At 50.6% G+C, this 21,176-nt stretch overlaps 1 protein-coding gene across 16 annotated transcripts in view; it reads right to left on the bottom strand.

The window, feature by feature from the left end:
• The window catches only part of MSI2 (musashi RNA binding protein 2), a 213,110-nt gene extending 208,624 nt beyond the window's left edge, over positions 1-4,486 (bottom strand). For 10 of the 16 annotated variants that reach the window (XM_048324649.1, XM_048324651.1, XM_048324655.1 and 7 more), the window contains exons 1-5: positions 4,395-4,486; positions 4,183-4,223; positions 3,973-4,054; positions 3,512-3,596; positions 1,609-1,656 (exon numbers count right to left, since the gene is read on the bottom strand). In XM_048324649.1, the coding sequence (XP_048180606.1) occupies positions 1,609-1,656; positions 3,512-3,596; positions 3,973-4,054; positions 4,183-4,223; positions 4,395-4,456 (318 nt within the window). In that variant the 5' untranslated portion in view covers positions 4,457-4,486. Of the gene's footprint in view, positions 1-1,608; positions 1,662-3,511; positions 3,597-3,972; positions 4,055-4,182; positions 4,224-4,394 lie in introns of those variants that run through there. The other 6 variants (XM_048324654.1, XM_048324657.1, XM_048324659.1 and 3 more) reach the window with 2 other exon arrangements.
• Positions 4,487-21,176: the final 16,690 nt, after the last annotated feature.

Genomic DNA, 21,176 nt, shown 5'->3' with positions numbered 1-21,176 from the left:
TGTATGTAAAATATACAGGCACTTAAACCAGAAGAAAACAACTTCTTAAAAAAGGTTTTCCATTAAGGAGTTATTTGAACTATCCATGAATGAAGCACATCAACAGAGACAAAAAGAAAGGGGGAAAAAAATCCTTGCTTTACCCCCCGCCCTGTTTTAAGATGCAGCGTTGGCTCCCCTTGCGCTGCATGAATTAGCGCATCCCCTCTGCATTCCAAAACGCTCATTCTGCACCCTCACACACAACTTCCACATAGGTCATCTCTAAAAAGGGACTCCTCTCCCATTCAAAATTACTTGAAACCAAAAAGACACCACCGCAGATGCAAAGAAATGGTACCCAGTGGTGTTTGGAGGGAGCACACAGGCAGGAGGCTGGATGTAAACAAAAACATCAGATCTTTTAACAAGTGCCCCCTCTAAATCACAGTAAAACGCCTGTGTGCTGCTGGTTTCACTTCTGTTTCTCAGGCAGCACCTGCACACAGACATCTTCTACATAAAGGGTCTGGAAAAGGATGTTTTTAAAAGTACTAGATCCTACCTAAACCGTACAACCTGCAACTGCTTTCAGCGTTGTCCTTGCCTGTATAACCAACTGATGCCACTAATGCTGATTGTGTTAAGCATATTCAGGAGGACAAGCTTTCTTTTAGAGTTTGGATTTGGCTTTTATTGTGTTCCTCCCTCCCCAGGCAAACCCTGATGAAGAAGAGGAGATGTTTCCATTTGGTATTGTTATTCCTGTGGTGATAAATATTCCTGTCACTGCTAAATAACCTCTCCTAAAAACCAGTTTTGCTCGATTAATTTGTCAAAATGGGAAATATCACAGATGTTTGATGTGCAACTGATAAACTGATTTGCCTCCATCAGATACAAGTATCGTATCTTTTTTAGGACACACCTGAGAAATGAGCGATTATATGCCACTTTATTGTTCAAAAAGCATAGAAAGTAAAATTATTTATCTAGAAAGCTAACCTTTTCATAGAGATTAACATTATCTACAGATATATTCAGCACTGACTAGGCATTTGTCTACTGGGGAAATACAACAGGTACGGATTTTCCACAGCGATACCCAAAGGTGGAAAAATATGCACGTTTCTGTATTTGCTCCAAAACTACACGTTTTCCCACCAAAGAACACCAGGCCCACCAGAGGGACATCACTGCAAAGTCCTGCTGGTAAAAAGCTGGGAAGGCCATTAAACTCCAAAGCAACACATTCATTTTTGAAGGTCAATTCAAAGAGCATGGAGTCCTTTGCACCACAGCGACAGATTTTCTAAAAGAACGGAATTTTCCTTCCCAAAACCTTTTGGATAAACACCATTAGCCTTTGAAGAGAAACACTAGCAATGAACGTGGCAAATCCATACCTTTTGCATAACCCTGTCAACTATTTAAACAACAACCAAAAAGAAAAACAACCAAAAAACAAGAACAAAAAACCAAAAAGAAAAAAAAAAAGTTCTACCAAAAAAAAAAAATTAGTTAGTTAGGTACAATTCTACTTACTGTATCTACAAGTCCTCTAGGAAATGACTATAATACTATTTCTGATATGAATGGCCATTACCTAAACAAAGCTTTTAACGTAACTGTAAACAAGAGCGACGTTTCCATGCCAATACCCAACCGATCTGCCTCCTGTGCTGAACGTTGAAACAGAGTCAAATGCCTTGTTATACTGCACAACAGTTACTACAATACTCTACAAATACACGCCTGAAAGGACCTGCCTGGCTCTGTGCTTTACTTTTAAGCTGCATTACTGATTCTAAGGTCAATTTTGTATTTGGATTGATTCAACCATTATCACACAACCAAAACCGAGGCAGATTTGCCCTGGTGAAGCTCTTCACCCCTCCCCCAGAGAAGAGCAAATTATACATTGCAGGGACTAGACTGTGATACAAGAAAAAAGCTGGGGGAGGACCTAATTATAGTCAGAAATATGACAGGGTGTCCTCCCATGTTTTTTTTTTCAAACCCTCGTTCAAGATACTGTTTGCCTTTGTTCTTCTTATCTAAATTTATCTTTAAAAACACATAGAGAATATAGCTGTACATGAAAAGTCTGGTGAGTTTAATTTCAGGAGCACGGCTGAATCAGTTATCTTACCATATCTGATTAAACCTAAAATCAAATTATTAAGGCATGTGAAAGCATGGGCTTCGTGTTCAGGCAAGCCCAGCAGAATCTGTAGGTCAAATTAAAACACTAGATTCCACCTGCTTCTACAAGAGCTTTGGGCTTTTTGTTTCCATAAATTACATTTTTAAAAAATCATATCCTCATGTTTGCTCCCTGCTTCTCCTTTTCTTCATTTAACTATAATCTCGCACACACAGGCACCCATGAGATGTTGCAGCATCGAGACAGGATTGCTCCTACCACCACGCTCAGGTTAAAATAAAACCCTCAAGCCCCAGAACACAGACTATAAACCCCAGTGACAGCAAGGACCACGCTCGATCTGTCCAGCAGAAGGTCTCTGCAGTTCCACCAGCACGAGCCTTCCCTTCCCAAAACACAGCCCCCTCCAGAGCCAGCAGCACCAGAGCTCTGATGACCTCTACCAGTGTCCTTCCCCCCTCCCCTCCCAGCTTTGCCGAAGCTGAAAACTACAACAAAGTAGGAGGCACAAAACTTCATCTTTTTGCATGGCCTTGATCACAGGGAGGAAACAGGGCCCAGAGCTGCACTTGCCCACTACCTTTTGTTTGACCCAACACTGAAAACACCATATCGGGGCAGGGGGTAAACTCAAGTGTGAAATTGTTTTAAAAAAAAAAAAAGAAATGTAATGTTTATTTTAAAAAAATAAAATAGATCAGCTGAATCTCATAAGCATTTTTTTCCTTATGCTATGCACTGGATACTGAGCGCAGCAAAAAAGCTCTGGAGAAACAACAACACATCAGGACTTGTGCTTCTCTACCACATCCACTCTCCAGCTCTTGCAGAGCTTCCCATAAATTACCGCGTGCATTTCGCAGGGGCCCTGCCATCACAGGTGAGGAGACCTCTCCAAAAAATGACTTTGGGAAATGACACGAGCAGCAGCTTTCACGGTTTGACAATAAGTCACTCCCACCTTGAAACGCGCTCACCAATACATAAATAATCAATCAAAAGAAGCACAAAGTTCCCTGCAGGAAGCATTCCGCAGCCCAACACCAAAAAAAAAGTTGGATTTTACTCCACAGCTTTTTCAATGTCACCGCTCAATAAAATATAAGGCCGGGGGAGGAGCCAGCGGTCGGTACGGGCGAATTCGGATTTCGGAAAAAAAAAATAAATAAAAAAAAGTTACCGCTTTCGGTAAGTTTAAAGGCAAAGTCTAGAAAAAATATAAAGGAAAAGCCGAGCCATGCAAGGTCCCGGTTCAATGACAGCCTGACACCGCCCGCGACACCGGCCCGAGCAGGGCTCGGAGCGCCCGGGTCGCGTCCCCGCCGTGCCGGGAAGGGCGGCCGGGCAGCCTCACGCAGCACCTACCGTCTTGGAGTCCAGCTCGTGGTGCGGCTGAGCCAGGACTTTGTCTACACTCGCCGGATCCGCGAACGTAACGAACCCGAAGCCTCTGCGAGAGACAAAGAGCGAGGGGATGGCGGGGGGGGGGGGGGGGGGGGGGGGGCGGTGATGAGAATTAGAGCCAAAGGGAGAAGTCATAAAAATAAACCGCTGCGTCCCCCCCCCTTCCTCTCCACTCCCCCGAAGCCTCCGGGTGCAGGGGGCGGCCGGCCCCGACCCCCGGCCCCTCTCCGGCTCCACCGGCCGCTTTGTTTCCTGCTCCGGGCTGGAGGGATGCGGGCGGGGAGAGCCCTCCCGCAGCGCCCCACGAGTGGGGTGGGATGCGGGGGTGGGATTTTGGGGTGGGATTGGGGGGCGCGGGTCCACCCGCCCCGACGGCAACTCGCGAAGTTTGTCAGCCCGAGCGCGGTGGGCGGCGGTTTTACCTGGAGCGCTTGGTGGTGGGGTCCCGCATGACCATACACTCCCTAATTTCTCCGAATTTGCTAAAATAGTCTCTAAGGCTGTCTGCGGAGAGAGAGCAGAGAGGGAGAGGAGGGTCAGGGATGGGGGGGCGCGGGCAGGGCCCGGCGCGGCGGGACGCGGCCCACGCGGGGCGGGACACGCGTGGGGAGGGGGCGGCGGGCGGGGGTTACCTGGTGAGGTTTGCCAGCTGAGGCCGCCGATGAACATCTTGCTGGAGGGAGAGAGCAGAGCGGAGTTGAGCGCCGGTGCGGGATCGGCCATTTTGACGGGGCAGCTCCCGGCGGGGCGGAGGGGCGCGGAGCGGAGCGGCGCGGAGCGGGGCGGGCCCGCCTGACCGCCCCTCGCCGCCGCGCTCCGCGCCCCCGCCGCCCCGCCGACTTACCCGGGGTCGTGCTGCGCCTCTCCGGGGCTCCCCGAGGTAGCCTGGCTCCCGTCCGCCTCCATGGCCGCGCCGAGCGAGAGCCCCTGAGAGAACCCCCCCCGCCCGCCCAACCCGCCCCCCCCGGCCCGGCTCCGGCTCGGTTCGCTCCGCTTGCTTTGCCCCTTTTTCCCTTCCCCCCTCCTCCTCCTCCTCCTCCTCCTCCTCCCTCCGCTACCGGAGGATCTCACTGGAGAGGCGCTGGGGCAGCAGCCAGATCCGTCACACGTGGGATCGGCTTAGCTCAGCGCCGCGCCGGCGCTCCCTCCCCCCGCCGCCATCCTCCCCTCCCTCCATCCCGCCCCTCCCTCACGGGGGCGGAGCCTCCGCCGGCGCGTGGCCCTGTGTGACGTCACCGTGACGTCACCGCGCCCTCCCCGCGCGCGGCCGCCCCTCACGCGTGTCCGTGACACCGGGGCTGCCCGCCCGGGGCCCCGACCCCACCGACCCCACCGACCCCACCGACGGGTGGCTCTTGCGGCTGTCCTCTGCCGGCCCGCCACCCCGCGCACGCAGGCGGGCGGCAGGGAAGAATTCCACGGGCTGGAAAGTGCCTGCTAGGTGTCCAGGAAAGGAGAATTAAATTTTAGGGTCTCGGGAAGAATTCAGGCGTTACTGAGAGGTGTCATTTATGCCTTCACCAAGCCTGGGCATCGCACCCACGCTGCCCTTGGCACCGCCTGGACCCTGCGAGCACCCCGGGTTTAAACTGCAGCTTTGTAGGGCTGCTCAGAGAAGGGCGGCTGGGGCCCGGTGCTCCCTCATCCTGCGGCTGCTGCACCCCCGCGGCCCCCGGTCCCTGTCTCGCCAACTCCCGGGGCTCCTTCACATCCCACTGCCCCTGCATTCCAGGGCTTCAGCATCCCCGTGTCCCTGTTTCCTGTTGTCCCCACATCCCAAGGCTCCACCAGCGCCACTGAACCCCTCGGCCCCACAGGCACTGCCCGGCCAGCGTTTCCCCTCGGCTCCCGCATTTCCCACTCGGCGTTTGGCCAGTGCTTTGCAGTGTCAGGCAGGAGCGGCGGGATGGGGCTGCCAGGTATTGGTGTAATTATCTAAGGTGAAAGCAATCAGGTTCGCCTAAATTAAGGAGCGCTGGCGGGAGGATGGGCCGCCCGCCCAGTGGGACTGAGCCACGTTGCCCTACATTTTCAGAGACATCCATGGATTTTGAATTCCTCTGCTTGCCCAGCACCGAGTGTCTCCCAACCAAAGACCTCCCAGCTCAGCAGCCAAGCCTGCAAGAGCTATTTTGGGGTTACCAACTATTTCCAGCTCAGGGATTATAGTATTTTTTACTGGGGCTGGGGAAGTATGTGGATGTACTTTCCAGCAGGGACTAATGAACAAGGTGGGAATGTGGATGTGTGCAGGGCTGGGAGGTCAAGCCCACTGGAGAAACACTCCTCTTCATGCTGTGCTGCTGACCACTGTAAAATGGGATATAATTCCCTTTATTGGGTTTGTTTTGCCATGAAGTGCTGAACTCTGGCTCAGCAGTGGGGCAGGTTCTGCTCCTCCAGAGTGGGCAGGAAAAAGGGGCTGACCTGGCCCTACCCCAGCAGGGTGAGCAGCACCAATGTGCAAAGGAAGCGGATGGGGGGATTAAGGAACAGTCTTTTTCTCCCCCCTTTGAGCCTCCTTTAGATCTCAGCTATTTCTCGTAATAATCACCGGGAAATTACGAGTTGGGAAAGCGGTTCCTGGGGTTATATTACCCCTTTAATCTCTCTGGCAGCGGTGCAGAATTTTAAAGGGGTTCCAGAACAAGCACAAGACAGATTTTGCTGATGGACAGAAGGAACTTCAGTACAGCTGCTTATGGCTCAGAAAGAAATTTGGATTGCTATATATTAAAAGGAAATCTCCACTGTTATCCCCTCCGTCAGTGAACGTTACAGGTCAAATGGCTTTGGGAAGACTTTATCAGTACGTTCTCTCTCCACCTCCCCCAGAGCCCAGGCTGGGTTCAGGGGGGTGACCAGTTTCAATCTGTTCAGTTGGTTTTGCTCTTTCTCAGCACTCTGCTGTCACAGCAGAAGCCAAACTCACGGCAGCAGGGATGCTCTGGGGACACCCTGAAGCCCACGGGTGACAAACCAGGACCCGCTGTCCTGTTCCTTTGGCAGCAGTCAACAGCACCCAGCGCCAAAGGTGCCGTTCCAGCCCCAATCCCAGATTTTCCTCCAGCCCGCTGAGAGTTTGCATGCTTGCCCTCTGCTCTCCTCCTCACCAGCCTCTAATGTTCATGCTAAAAATCCAAACTCCCAGTGGAATTTGGGAAGTAGCTAATGAACTGCAAAGCTGACATCTGTAACTGCCGGCCAGGGATAACGTTCTCCCCAGCTGCACAATTAAAAGTTGGAGCATTTAGTCCAATAACAAGGAAAGTTAATGCTATTGATTCAGACCAGCCCAGATCCTCCACGGCGGCTCCGCAGGACAGACGAATGCAGGACGATCACATCTGTCCATGTACTCACACAGCACCTACTCTACTTTCATTAGCAGGTTTTAGCCTCACCGATTTCCCTTCAATTTTTACAACTCCTGTTTCATATCAGAGACTGAGATGCAGAGTTTGTTAAGATCAGCATTTATAAGGCCAAAGCAACATGAGACCCCAAATCTCCTTGAAGATACATAGGTCCTGAGAGCCTGACTTCTGAAACAAAGAGATCTTGGGCTCCTAATCCAGCTGGGCATGGATTGGGAATGCTGTGCCAGGTAAGGAAGGTAGCAGGTCCCAATCCCCCAGGCTGCAGCCATGTGCCTTGGACATCCCATCTTTGCTCTGCAGTGATGCCGAGGGGCTGCACCCACCTCACGCTGCCTGGAGATCGAGTTCATCTATCTGGGGCTGTAGAAATCTGCATTTATGTTTTGTATGCTCTATAAATTCAGTGTCATAATAAAAAGGATCTAAACCTTTACTGAATAATTCATTTTCACGCATAGGGAAGAAATAATGACCTATATTACATTCCATCTATCATTTAGCAGGTTGTGGAGATTGATCGGCCGGTGGGTTTCGGAGGTCCCTGGTGAGGAGCAGGGCTTTGCCTGCTGCCCAGCTGTGGCTTCACCTGACAAACGTTATTTAGATACAATTCCAGGGGGTGACACGCTGGGGAGCTGCCAGGAAGTCAAAGATCATTTAAAATGCAGAATATGTCATTGCAAACAATTGGTCTTGGTGCATCTCTGCCTTGGGCATTATGCCAGCGCCTGCAGCACCCCACAGAGCCCCACCAGGAAAGGGGCTGTGCCCCCCCTGCCCCGGAGGAGAAACAGCACAGGGGATTGAAGAGATCTCTTCGGGGTCTGTGGTGTCAGGCTGGTCAGGGTTGTCCAGGTACCATCCACATCTCTATAAAGCTGGGCAAAGACTTCCTATGTGTCCCTGGGATCCATAACAGAGGCTTTAAAGTGCAGAGCACTCAGCAGCTTTGGTTGTGATATTTGTAGGCAAAAGTTCACAGACTTGGTGGGTTGGATATTTTTGATTCCATTTCAGGCTGTCCATCCATTAACATCCACCCGTGTTTCTTTGTGGTGAGCTCTACACCTCCTCCCATGCTGCCAGCCCCTCTCTTTGTTTCCACCTGTTCCATCACCTGAAAGGAAACCACCAAACCCAACACCCATGAGCACTGCCCAGCCCTGGGGCTCACAGCAGCCCAGGGCCAGGCAGGAAAACAAACAAAACCCACTGAGTCTGGCTGTGCAGGAGGGAGTTACTTAAATACACAGCAGCCAGTCCCTAAACCGGAATTGGTTATCCCAGAACCAGTAATTTTAGGGAAGCAGTACTGATTCACACCTGGTGCAAATGTGGCTCTATATTTTGGGTAGACATTGTAGTTTTTTTCCTGTCAAGTTCCAGATCTGCATCAAATTATTTCAGCATTTGCTAATGAAGACATTACACTGACCTTATTAAAAACATCGTGATTTTCATCTTAACTGAGAAAACAGCGTTTTTTCAACTGTTTCAAAAGAAGAATAAAACCCAAATATTATCAGGCCCATCTATCATATGATAAGGGAGGAGGGGGAAGCTCTGCAAGGAAAGATTTCAAAGCCTGCTTTGTTTTCATCAGCTTTGAAATCAACAGACAGCCCTGAGAATTTTGTTTTTCAGAACCATAGTGTTTAATTCTATTTACTACTTCCAGGCAACTCTATATATACACACAGCAAAAAACCCAAGCAGCTCACTTTAAACAAATCCTCCTGCTTTTTTCAGATGTGTCATTCCTCCTGCGGGTAGGATTGCAGGATACAGATCAATTAAGTTAAAGCCAAAAACAAAGCGGGGAGGAGAGGCAGGGGAAGAGGAGGGTTTGTGCTGTCCCTGGGCAGCTCTCCCTGCTGGATCTGGTGGGGGTGACTGTCCTGTGGGCACCTTGGCTTCATCTCAAGGAGGGGGTTAATGGGGAATTTTCCAAAGACCTTTCCCCAGCTCTGCTGTCTGATACAGCAGCTGGAAATCCAGCCTCTCATTCCTGTGCTTGGACATATCCAAGCACCCCAAGTTACTCCTTGTGTTGTCTCTTGCCCTGGGATGGATGGCATTATGCCAGAAATCCCATTTCCTTCCCTCTCCCAAAACCAGGCCGTCTACCTTATTTCTCTCCCTGATTAATTTTTACCAAAGGCCTTTAAGAGCCTCTGATAAACTGCTCCCAAAGTCCAAACTAATATTATTAACTATGAATCTCCTCCTATAAATAATTCCCAGAAGTAGATCAATGCTACCACTGAGTCAATGGATTCACTGGAATCATTTCTTCCTGTTACTCCTGGATTTTTTTCTCCCTGTCGCCACTAATCAATTATGATGATAAAACTACCCTGGAACACCCCCAAAATAAAGATAAACAGTGTATATTATCAGAGGCTGGGGCTGTGCACGGCGTTGAAGATGCGTTACCTTCTCTGAGCCACATTTGTTTTCCTCTACAGACAGTTAAGGGGAAAAAAAAAGGAGGCCCAGTAAATGAATGGTCTGGTGTAACACAGCATTAATTCCCTGACCTTCCGCATTGAGTGACTAAGAATCTCAATCTCAATTATTCCTTTCATGACGGAATCTAAAATAGACACAGCAAGTCCTCACATTCTTGCTCAAAAGCAGGAGAGGTGGAATGAGACGAGTCAGCCTGATCACACTGAAACCACATCCATTATCAGTTCCATGTCATTCAAAAAAATCGACTGCAGGAGAAAGCAAGAGCATCCAAGGAGAATTATTGCAAAACGTGCACTGGCAGGATCTGGATAAATACAGACACTCATTTATATATGCACATGCACTTAAAATTCACAAGTGTGGAGCTGAATCAGGGGTAGGAAAAACAAGTCACTCCCCAGAGGACACCATCGTTCTAAATTAACAACAGGCAGATCAGAATTGATGAAAACACCCGGAGAGGTTGATAAGCAAAGCTCCCTCTCTGTAGATGGTGGGAATCCCTCACATTTTGAAGTTTGAGCATTCCTGCACCCCTGGCATGATGGAAATGGCAAACCCATCATTTCCTGCCTGATTTTAGAGTCAACTACTTAGTTTGCTTCTTTCCAGTTAATCAAATGATTCTCATTGCTGATACAGCAAATTCCGTGACCATTAAGTTCACAGCAAAGGAGACATGAGCAAGAAAGTTTTCATGAGGCTTTAGACTGTCTCAGCACAGATCTTCAACGGGCACAACATCCTCACAGTCACACTACCACAGATACTGGCTGAAGATCACCCCTTCATCCATGTATCTTGGAAGGTATTTTCCTGCAGCTGGAAAACAAGGACAGAACCAGACCCGGCTGTGGGACACTGCTGTAGGGCACCGCTGTGGGACACTGTCCGTGCAGGGGCTGTTGTCCAGCCATGCCTCTCCCCGCTGCAGCGGCACGGCCGAGTGTGGGCAGGAGCCTCACTCCCTGCACACAGGGCTGTCGCCCTGGGGTTACCTTTAATGTAATTCCCTGTAATTCACTGATTTTCCAGCAGCAGATATGGACTGAGCTCCTAAGTCTGCCTTTCCAGCCAGGGCCTGGCACAGCATGTGGCAAGGCTGCAACAAGCCCGGGAGACAAGGAGTCACACACAGCCTCTGGCCACATCCTAAATTCCAGCATTGTACGTCAGGAAGAAATGTGCCTGGGAAATGTAGCTGTAACTACATTAAAGCACCATAATTCAATTCTAACCACATCATTACGGAGGTGCAGATCAGATAAGCACGGAGAGTGAGGGAGCCGGGCTTCACCGGCTGCGGGAGCCGCATCCCGCCGGCACCCACAGGGTCGGGCATGTTTTGGGCTGGGACAGCATCACACTCCCTCCTCAGGGGATGTCTCACACGTTTAAACTGCAAACCACCTCTCCAGGAGGCATCCTGCACTCCCTCCCTCTGCTCTGACCCAGTGTCCAGTGAAACCCCTGCACCCCAAAGGGCAGACCCTGCACCCCTCCCCTGTATTTTGATCTCCTGTATTTGATGGACCCTTCCCGTGATCCTACACCTTCCTTCCCACATCAGAGAGGCTTCACCAGGGCGGTGCTTGCTGAACAGGGGAAGCGCTGCAGCCCATGGCTGAGCTGCTGCCCTGACACCCCTCCAGTCCCCAGCCCTTCCCAGCGCTGCCCAGGGACCTCCTGGTGAGGGATGGGAGTGAGGAGGAGCTGCTGGGCCCCCCATGGCAGCCTCCTCTGGAATCATCCATCCACTGCTATCCAATGTCAGCCTCCCTCAGGGCATCAGTGCCTTGGCCAAAATCACACACAACCACAATGTCTGGCCATGGACCAAAAAACAGACTTTGAGTTGTCACCTCCTACCAGGGAATGTGCTTTTCTCATATTTAAGCCGTTCCTCAGCTTTAACCACCCTCTCCCATTAGATTTAAAGCACTGATGTGCCAACTGTCAAGGTCCTGGATTCCTGGTCTGACTTTTGGGCAGCCATGAGATTAACTCTTCTGTTCCAAATCATTTTAAGCAGAGGTTAATGCTGAACTTGTACTTCTGCCTTTGCTGAATCAGGGCTTTGCCAACTTCCTGCTTTATTTATTTGGCTTTCTGTGATTGCTGAGCCAGGATGGCAAGGATCCTACCTTGAACCTCCCCTGGGACCTCTTGTGATAAAAAGCAAAGCCTGCAAACATTGTGGAGTCTCTGCTGCATTAGGAGAGGAGTTTCATGAAGATTCATGTCTTTCATATTGTTCTATGAAATTAAAGAGCAGAGGAAAATCACTTTTGAGGAAGTGAAGATGTACTGCAGCAATTTAGTTGTAAACATAATTAAGCAACTGGCCCTGACATACCCGTCCTTTCTTGGCCAAAGTTCAGCTGGAGTTTCCATTGATGTCAAGATCAAGCTATGCAAATAATTAGAACAGGCTTTGTCAGGAGAGTAAGAGCCAAGAGAGATTTTGGGTGACAAGGTCTGTAGCAATGCTCCCCTCGCTCCTTCTGAGCTGGATCCAGATCTTTAGGTCCTTCATTTCCCTTCCAGCCTCATCCACCTGCGTAATACTCACACTGAGACCTGTATGAAAACCTGTGTGAAGCCCAGCTGACAGCCCAGCAGAAGTGGCTTCCAGGCTCCAGACACTGAAGGAAGAAAGGCTGGGATCCCACATGGAGCACTGCGCTGTAATGAAGTCACTCTGCCACTTCAGACTTATCCAAATTACATTGATGGGTTAATTTTGCACTTAAGGCTCTCAGCTGGGTCAAGCATCATCCCCCTCCCCTCTACCTCGATGCCAGATTGAGCACCACGTGTTTTCCTGGAGGTGGCACCCAGCCAGGTCAGCCTGGCACCGAGGCCTGTGTGTGCTCTGTGTGACTGTCACAGCCTCGAGGTGACATCCCTGCTCCACCTGGAGCCTTTGTGTTCCCATGGGATGAGGGAGTGGTGCAGAGCCTGGAGATGGGCTGAGCAGGACCAAACATTTAACTGACTGAAATAAGAACTGGGCACTTGTTTGTCATGACTTGCTCATGAACAGGCACAATTAAAAATGTGCAATTTCTAAGTGTAAATACTCTTACAGACTGGTTACAGTTAAGCAAAATCAGACTGCTCTTAAGCTGAGCTGAGAGCACTGGGCTTTGGTAGTGATATTTAGAGCTTTCCCGAGTCCCTGGGTGTGGAGTGGTTTTCTAAAATTGCTGGGTTTTTAGTTTTTGTTTAAAGTAAATGTACAGTCTTTGAAGCTCCAAGGAAAGAACTTGAAAAATGTGACCTTTAGAGCTTTGATACTGGATGACAAATAAAAAGAATCCAGAGGACAATCCACTTAAAAATATACACGGCTATCACTTAGCGAGCAGAGAAAGGAAACAAGGATGACGTGTTCTGCTTGGAGGCCAGAATTGACAGCAGCCTCTTATGTTATCCTTAAAATATTGGTGGGACAACACAGTGCCAGCAAACATCTCCTGCATGCACCATTGCTTGCCCAATTTTGCAGGAGCAGGTGCTGAGCTGGGGCTGTCTGCGCTGAGCCACCAGCCGTGCCCAGCCCACGGTCCAGCAGCGCTCCAGGAGGTGACATTTGCCTCGCTGGCACTTGAGCGCGCTTCAGCTTCACCTTTGCAAATGAAACTCTCCGCATCATTGGGGAACCACGCCTGGAGGCCCACAGGAGCCCAGCAGCTATTCTTCCTGCTATTTCTTACTAGGGTGCTCTTTCAAGGGAAGGAACAACTTGGGGAAACTGAAAAATACTTAGCTGGAGTGGGCAGAGGCTCCTGGATTTGTTCTTCCTGGCCAAGGCCATTTTGGATTGATGCAGCACTAAAGTCCTGTGGCTCTCGTGGGCTTTTAGTGTGATGCACCATCAGAGCAGCACTGCTCCAGCGAGGATGGAGCGTGTAACATATCTTACACTGCACGTAACTTTATGCAGTCGTTCCCCCTCCCCTCTTTGCTCACCTCCTTGTGTGGCTGCAGTTCACAGACGGAACTCTGCTGGTCTGAATCAGCTCAGGGACAGTGTTTTGCTGTTCTGTATCAACAACAACAAAAAAATAAAATTCAAACCAACACAAACTTAGCCGAGAAAGTAATAAGAAGGGAAACTCAATTACTGCTTCATCTGGCATTATTGTTGCTTTGCTGCTCTTTGTCAGGGACTTCTTCCAGGCAAAATTGGAGAGATTATCTTGTCTGGATGTTATGAAGTAGCTAATCCCTTCTGCAAGTGGAGGAGAGCCAAATGCTTCATGTTGGGCCAGTGGAAGTGTAAATATGGTGACAAAGTGCTGCCACTGCTCCCTGGCTCCAGGGGCCGCCTTTTCCCAGGGCTTTGCTCACTCCACATCTGCACAAGGCACAAAGATTTCCCCAAGATCACCCAAAAGATTTCCTCTTTCCTGTTCCAAAAGCTGCTGGAGCAGGTGGATTTGGCACACCGTCTCCTCCACTGCTGTGGGGAACAAGAGGGAAAAGGTATTCTTGGAAGAGAGAAAGGCCACTGTTAAATGTCACTGTGCTGGTGAGCTCGCTCGATCCCTCGACCCAGCCTCATCCCCACTCCCAGCTCTTCCCGGTGTCACCACTGGGCTGTGCAGCTGTGGGAGCCCAAGGTGTGACCCCAGAACTGCACTGCCTGCCCCCGGGACCCTGCTGTGGGTCCTGCTCCCCGCACAGCTCCTCGAGCAGAGCTGAGGATGAGGATGTTCCTGCCTTCCTCCAGCCACCCTGCAGCGGGGCCTGGAGTAGGGACCTCAGAAAGCAACAGCAGGAGAGAAATTACCCACCTGTCATGTGGTCACTTGATTTTGTATGGCACACAGAGAACTTTCCAGGGCCATTATCTCAGTAAAGACAGTCTTGTTTTCATGCCAGAAGGGCAGTTTTCTGGTCACCTCAAGGTAAGCAGGGAGAGGTTGCCTCAAACAGAAATTCTCAGAGGTCCAATCTTTACTCACACTGTACATTAACCCAGAGCAACAGGTTCATGGGAACAGCCCTGACACAACCAACACCTCTGGGCTCCATGCAAGATCTCTGTCACAGCCCTGGGAACACGAAAATCACCAGCCCTCCTGGAGCAGCACCTCTGGGATGAATCCCAGTGTCCTCCCTCTTCCATAACCACAACAGAAAGACAACACAATACCCCACCTGCCCGTGGTCCCCCATCCCCCCAGAATCCAGCAGCTCGGGTAGAAGGTATTTGCAGAGCCGGGGAAATGCCGGGCTGGAGACGCGGAGCAGCCCAGCCCGTGCGGGTGTGTCTGTGTACATCCAGCCAGGGGGATATTTAATGATAATTGCTTCTTTTCAGCAGCGAGCAATGTGCCTGGTACAACCCAAAATGATTTTGCTATTTTGACGTTGGGAAATCTGCAAGTCAAAGGTGAGGGAACAACTGCGCAGAGCAGCCAATATTAAAAATCACAATCTGGCAGCGGCGGCGCGGGCTGGCAGAGCTGGATTGCCAATCATTTTTATACCTCGGCGCTTTAAATAGCAATAATGTGTTGAATGTGAAATTGCCTGTGCTGATGAGGGTTGCTGCATGTTATTAAAATCCAAGCATTGGGACACACGTTACACATTTGTGATTCTTTAGAGACATTGTTGGGGGAAAAATACAAACTCCAGGAGAAATTTGAGGGAGGGGGGCCAAGGAGGTAAAGGGTGAGGGAGAGGCAGACAGTCAGGTCTTTGGAAGATCACCAGGCAAAAGGCAACAGAGAACACTTTAGCTCTTCTGGATATGCCCAGGAAACAGCCAATTATTTCAAAGTCATTGGAGCATTAAGTGATGCAGATTATTCCCTCTAACACTTATTCCCTATGCAATTCCCATTCGGTTTGCTCTGGTTTGGCCCATTCCAGATCCACTCTTGGCCCAACACCTGAGCCCCCGTTTTGGAGCCAGGCTGCTGCTGTGCCTTCTCCCTGTACAGGGGCAAAAGCCCAGTGAAGATGCTGCTGACTGTCCTTGTCACCAGGGAACAGGAATTGCTGTTGGTGATGCTCCAACAGCTCTGCCTGGGTGAGGACACAGAGGTGAGTCCTCACCAAACCCACTGCTTCCCATCTCCATGGGAGCATTTCTCCTCCCCAGTCAGGAGTCATTATCCACTCCAGCTGCCACATCCCTCCTTCTGGATGACTAGAACCCTTAATCCATGATTTCACAGCCCTACTTAGGTACAAGCACCCATACGCAATGCAGATCTGTATAAAAACCAGCTCTGCATAAACACACCCCTGAAAGAGGAAAAGCTGTGATACAAACACAGTCTTATTTCCATCCATCTATGAAGTTATTGTGTGATTCCTTATCTCCACCAGCTCCCTACCTGCTCCCCTCTCCTCTGTCACACCTTCCAGGTGCCAAACTCCTGCAAAACCTTTCAAGAACAGGATATTCTTAGCTCAGATGTACACAGACCATGGGTTAAAGGTGACTAAAATAACAAAACCACAAATGTCTTTAATATTCTAGGGATTACTTTTGCTGCAGCATCATGGAGTATCCTGGGCTAGGCTGGGGTCCTGCCATGCAGGCAGGTGAGACAGGAGTGGGAGGTGGAAAATTGGATGCGCACTTTTCAGAACAAAGCAGAGATTTAAGGTCCTGTCATATCCCAGTTTTATTAGTCCATTTGAAGCAGCTATCGGACTGATTTTTTAATTAATATTTTTTAAGAGAATAGGCATACGAGTAAAGTCCTAGTAATAAAAGGTGCCAGAACAGAATAAAACCTGAAGTATCTCTGTTCATTGCTCTCATGGACCTCACGCTTTTTCAACAAGGTCACACGAAACCAGCAGCTGAGCCTGTATTTCTCCAGACCCTTCAGAACTCCTCTCCTCACACACTCCAACTTTGCTCAGTTTGTCACTAGCAACCAGCAGTGACATCACCTTGAGTGGCAACATCATCCATCCATCCATCCATCCATCCATCCATCCATCCATCCATGCCCCAGCACGTCACTGCTCAGGAGGAGCCGCAGCACTGACAGCCCTCAGACCCAGACAGCCAAAGGGTACAAAACAATCAAAATAAAAAGCCTGAGAAAATGGACTTTAAAATGTTAAATGAGAAAAGCAAAGGCTCCAGGCGGGAGCTGGGGGAGGCATTGTGCTCAGAGGGAAGGCAGCCCAGCAGTGGGGGGCAAAGTGCTGTGTTCCCGGTGGCTGCGGCGCAGAGGCGACGGCGAGATATTGATTTGATAAGCAGATGAGCTGAAATTCCAAATGCATTGGAGATGCTGATAGGAAAAAAGAGGTAGATGGAGAGACAGGGGAATGCAAGAGGAACAGCTGCGAACACTGAGATGTCATGGAAAATAGAAGGTCATCGGGATCCATGAAATTCTCCAAAGAAACAGGGAAGTGGAGATCACAGGGAGACAGCAGATGTTTTTGCGCCAAGACAATGATGGAACCATAATTACAGCGAGATGGAGAGTCCTGCACAGGCCCAGCAACACAGAAACAAAACAAACCCCAACCAGACACGTTTGATTGGCAAGTGGAAAAGGCTACAAAAAAGTAATAAGCATTTAGCCCTTCCATTACACAAGAGTCAGGCAAGGGGAAGAACGAGGGCACCTCTTCACTGCAGAGCCAGAACACTGCCTGAGAGGTCAAGCTGCTGACAAAAATCTGGATTTGTATGGATCTCACACATGGGAGAGCTGGGGGCTCACAAGCAGTTTTTCCCCCCCATTCTCAATAACAGGGGGCACAGCACACTCAGCCTGGGGCCGGGGTGCTCAGCAGACACTGGGGCAAGAGCTTCCTCCCCATTCCTGGCCAAACCCACCCCGGGTGTCTTGCCCTGTTCAAGGGCAAAGCCCAGGCAAACAGAGCCTGGCACAGGCTGTGGCACCTCAGGGGGCTTGTGCCATCTCAGCTGCCACTGGCAAGTGTCCCAGGGGTCCAGAGGAGAATGAGCATGGTCTGAATCCAGGGTCAGGGCTTGTGTATTTGGAAGCTCAGCTGTCCCTGCAAACTGCCAGCCCTGGTATGTGACAGCTCTGCCAGGAGCAGCAGCGGTGCTGGGACACCGAGGGGAGCCAGAGCTCCTCACCCAGGGGACCTCTCTTCGTGCCCCGCACACACTGTGACCATCTCAACAGGAACATTTTCCCCTGATTCATTCATTCCTCTGGCTGTTGCCTCTGTTACAATCACGCTGAACTTTGCTTTTCACTTTCTGCACTTACAAGTCCATTTTCAGTGTGAGGACAACAAACTCACTTCCTTTTGGCTGGAGGGGAAAAATGATCTTATTTGAGAAAAAAATTTATCTTGTTTCTGTGTTCTGAGGCAGCTCTGAGGGAAAGGCAGGCCACAATCACAAAACACATCCAAGCAAATTAGGGGTCTGTCTCTGTGAGCGAAAAGCAACACTCTCCCTTTATCATCTCACATCCAGACACTGTGTAAGGACAAACTTGCACAAGCAGAGATACAATCTGGACCTGCGAGCAGAGAGGAACATCCGAGGCATGTAAATCAAGGTCCTACAGACGCAGTGTATAGCTGAGATGATACATCTCCCTTCAAGGACTGCGAGCCCGAGCGGCCGCGCTTCCCCGGCGCGGCTCAGCCCGAACCGGCGGAGCGGCGCTGGGCTGGTGCTCGAGTGCCATCTGCTGCTCTGTCCTCGCCACCGGGACTCGCTTCCTCCTCTTGTCACTGCGACCAGAGGCTGCTTCTCTCCTGAGGAAGGAACGGGATCGGCGGTGGGGGTGTGGATGTCAAGGGGACAGGGCAGATACAAAAAAAGCGAACCAAGCTTTCTCCACCACGACCCTTCCCTCACCATTTGTTGTGTCTTTCTGTCCTCAGGAAGCCTCTGGGGACAGGGTTGGGCACCTGCAGCACTTCACCCTGCCATCCCTCACCCCGTCCTGCACATGACACTGTGTCACTGTCCCACAGCAGAATTAGAGCTACAGACTTGACAAGGCAGCCAAGCATTTCTTCCTGCTCTGACAAAACAACTTTTCCAGTGATGAACAAGTGTCTCCCTTAGGGCTGGGTTTCCTGGAATCCCTCCTGAGCACTGGGGACAGGAAATCTGGGGGAGAACAGGAGGCTGGGGGGCTGGAGCCATGCTGGGAGATTGTGGAGCAGCCAGGGAACATCCTTGCAGCAGGCAGAGCTCAGGGGGATGTGACAGAACCAGGAGATGCTCATGCTGCCACTCGTGGCTGCAAACAAGAACAGTACTTGAGGGCCAGAGAAGTGCTTCAGGTGCACTTTGGAGAGCGACAGACAACACACAGGAGAGAAACCTAGATCCACGGATTACTTTGAGAGTGCTGCTATGCAGAATGAGGGCATCTCACTTGAAACAGCATGAAATGTCTCTTCAGCGTTCTTGAATCCAAACTGCAGAGTCAGGGCACAAAAAAAGAATAACATCCCCCAGGCAACACACAGGGTTTTGAAGCTGGGACATGAAGTGCACAAACCAGAGTCCCTCTAATCCCTCTCCCAGGGGGAGGTTAAAACCTTGGTGCACTCACAGCTACAGCACAACTCCCTTTGCTTTCTCCTGCTCTCCACGAGGATGAAGAATGTAGTCAGAAACATCCAACCCTGCTTTCAGACACTAAAACACCTGGGCATGTGTAGCAGCTTCTTTACAACCTTGATTCCGCAAGAGGGGGAAAGTTTCCAGCATGAGTTCACCTCAGCAAAGGCTCTGCAGGGCCAGAGAGGGTGCAGGGCTCAGGGTCTGAGGGGAAGTTGGCAGCCCCCTGCTCCCACCTAGGCAGCAAAACTCAGCAGCTTGAGCCTGAGCAGAGGCAGGGCAGGAGAGGAGGCTGTGAACTCAGGGGGAGTGTGGACAAACCACAGCAGGGCCATTACTCACCTTCCCGGGATGACAGATGAGCCAGGGAGGCTTTTGGACAATTTCGAAAACAAACAGGAAGCACTTCTTCCACTCACACATAATTAAGTTGTGGGACATACTGCCAGGGGGAGCCATGAAGGTCAGAAGGACAAATGGCCTCAAATGCCCTTACACCAACTCACAGGGGAGGTTCTCTGTGAAGACTCAGAGCCTGTGTGCAGCACCAGGCTGAGCAGTGCTGAGGAGCTGGGACCAGGGGCTGTCCGGGCAAAACTGCTCTGACACTGCCCCTGTGTCAGGGGAGCAAGGAGCCCCAGGTGTCTCCTCCAGCTGCCATCCTTGCCCCTGTTGCCCAATGCAGTCAGAATTTTTCATCTCTCGGTGCTGGGGTTTGGGTTTTTTTTTTTTGAATGGGGTGGGGATGGAAGGGGGGAGGAAGCAGAGGTGACTGAAGCCAAAACAGCCCCTGAGGCAATGAACTAAAGGCAAGACACATGTCCGCTAATTCTTGCTCAGCAGCCTCCGACACACCAGCTTCCCAGGGACAGCACCGAGGTGGGACTCGTGGAACTGTGTGATGCAGTGGAATGGAAGGCAAAATACAGCTTGCACCTCATTTTTCTTTCTTTTAGGAAAAAGCCTCTGCCAGTGAAGTTCCCATGAGAGATGTGCTGAGCCAGGCTCCAAGCTGCACCCGTGGCTGTGGGAGCTGAGCCGCTCCTTGTGTCAGTGCTCCACACACCAGTGTCAGGCAGGGGCTCCCCTTACTCTCCATCTGCTCCAAAAACTCTGCCTTCTTCCCTCCCTGAGGAGCCTTGAAATCAATGTGCCAAAGGGAAATCAGCTCCAGGCTGTGCCAAAGGAGCAGCCCTGGCACTCCAGAGGATCTGGCAGGAAGGTGCTGCTTGCCCAGGGATGGGCTCCTGATCCTGCACCCAGAGCAGGAGGACAAGGGGCAGCAGCCATGGGAAGGAGGCCTCCTAGGAAGCACCTCTCATCCATGGAAAGAGCCCAGAGAGGGGATCTGGGCATCCAGGGGCTGCTTGGCAGGGAGTGCTGGAGTGTGCCGTGCAGCCCATGGAAGCTCTCCAGGAGGCTATAAATGAGGCATCTCCAGAGACCTCATTCATTTCACCCGTAATAAAATTACCACTTTCCAAAGGGAAAAGCCCCTTGGAAGGGCTTTAGTCAAAGCACCCCGTGGGACAGCTCAGCTCCATGTGCCTGTGCTCAGCCTCAGGCCTGAGCCAAGGATTATGGGGCTGCTCAGGGGCCACTGATGGATTTATGAGCAGCACAACCCACTCCAAACCCAGCACAGCCTCGTCCCTGAGGTTTGACAGGGCACAAAGCACCACTGCCACAACCTCCTCTGGGCCTTTTTTGATCTGTGCCTTTTCCAAGCAGTCCATATTCAACTACACCCTCCCCCATCTCAATAAATCCACTCACTTTTGTCCATAGTATAAAAAACCTCAAACCTAAAACAGCCCCCCCATTAATGTTCATGTACAGGCTGAGAGTTATGATTTTAAAGAAAAAAGAGCTGTGTATCTCTTACCTGCCAACACCTCCTTTTTTCAGTTCCTGTCACCCTGCAATGTTCTATTTTACTGCAGTTTAAAAACCAGGCAGTGCTCAACACAAATAGGGAACAGGATGTTCTTCCACAGTGCAGGCCAGAGGAAAACAAGGGACTGGCAGAGCTCCCCATCCCTGTTGTAGATTCCTGACTTCCACACCTCTCAAAGAAGGGAAAACACCAACATTCAGACAAGCCAAACTTTGCCATGAACAATAAGCAGCAACACACCCACCCCATGGGTGCAGAGCAAGGAGCCCAGGGCTGCTCTGATGGAGGCAGGAAATGAAGGCTCTTAAGTCATCACAG

This window comes from Corvus hawaiiensis, chromosome 20 (assembly GCF_020740725.1).
Source record: "Corvus hawaiiensis isolate bCorHaw1 chromosome 20, bCorHaw1.pri.cur, whole genome shotgun sequence".
In the NCBI taxonomy this organism is placed as follows: domain Eukaryota; kingdom Metazoa; phylum Chordata; class Aves; order Passeriformes; family Corvidae; genus Corvus; species Corvus hawaiiensis.
The sequence above is the reverse complement of the archived record's forward strand: the minus strand, read 5'-3'. Positions and strand labels throughout refer to the sequence as shown.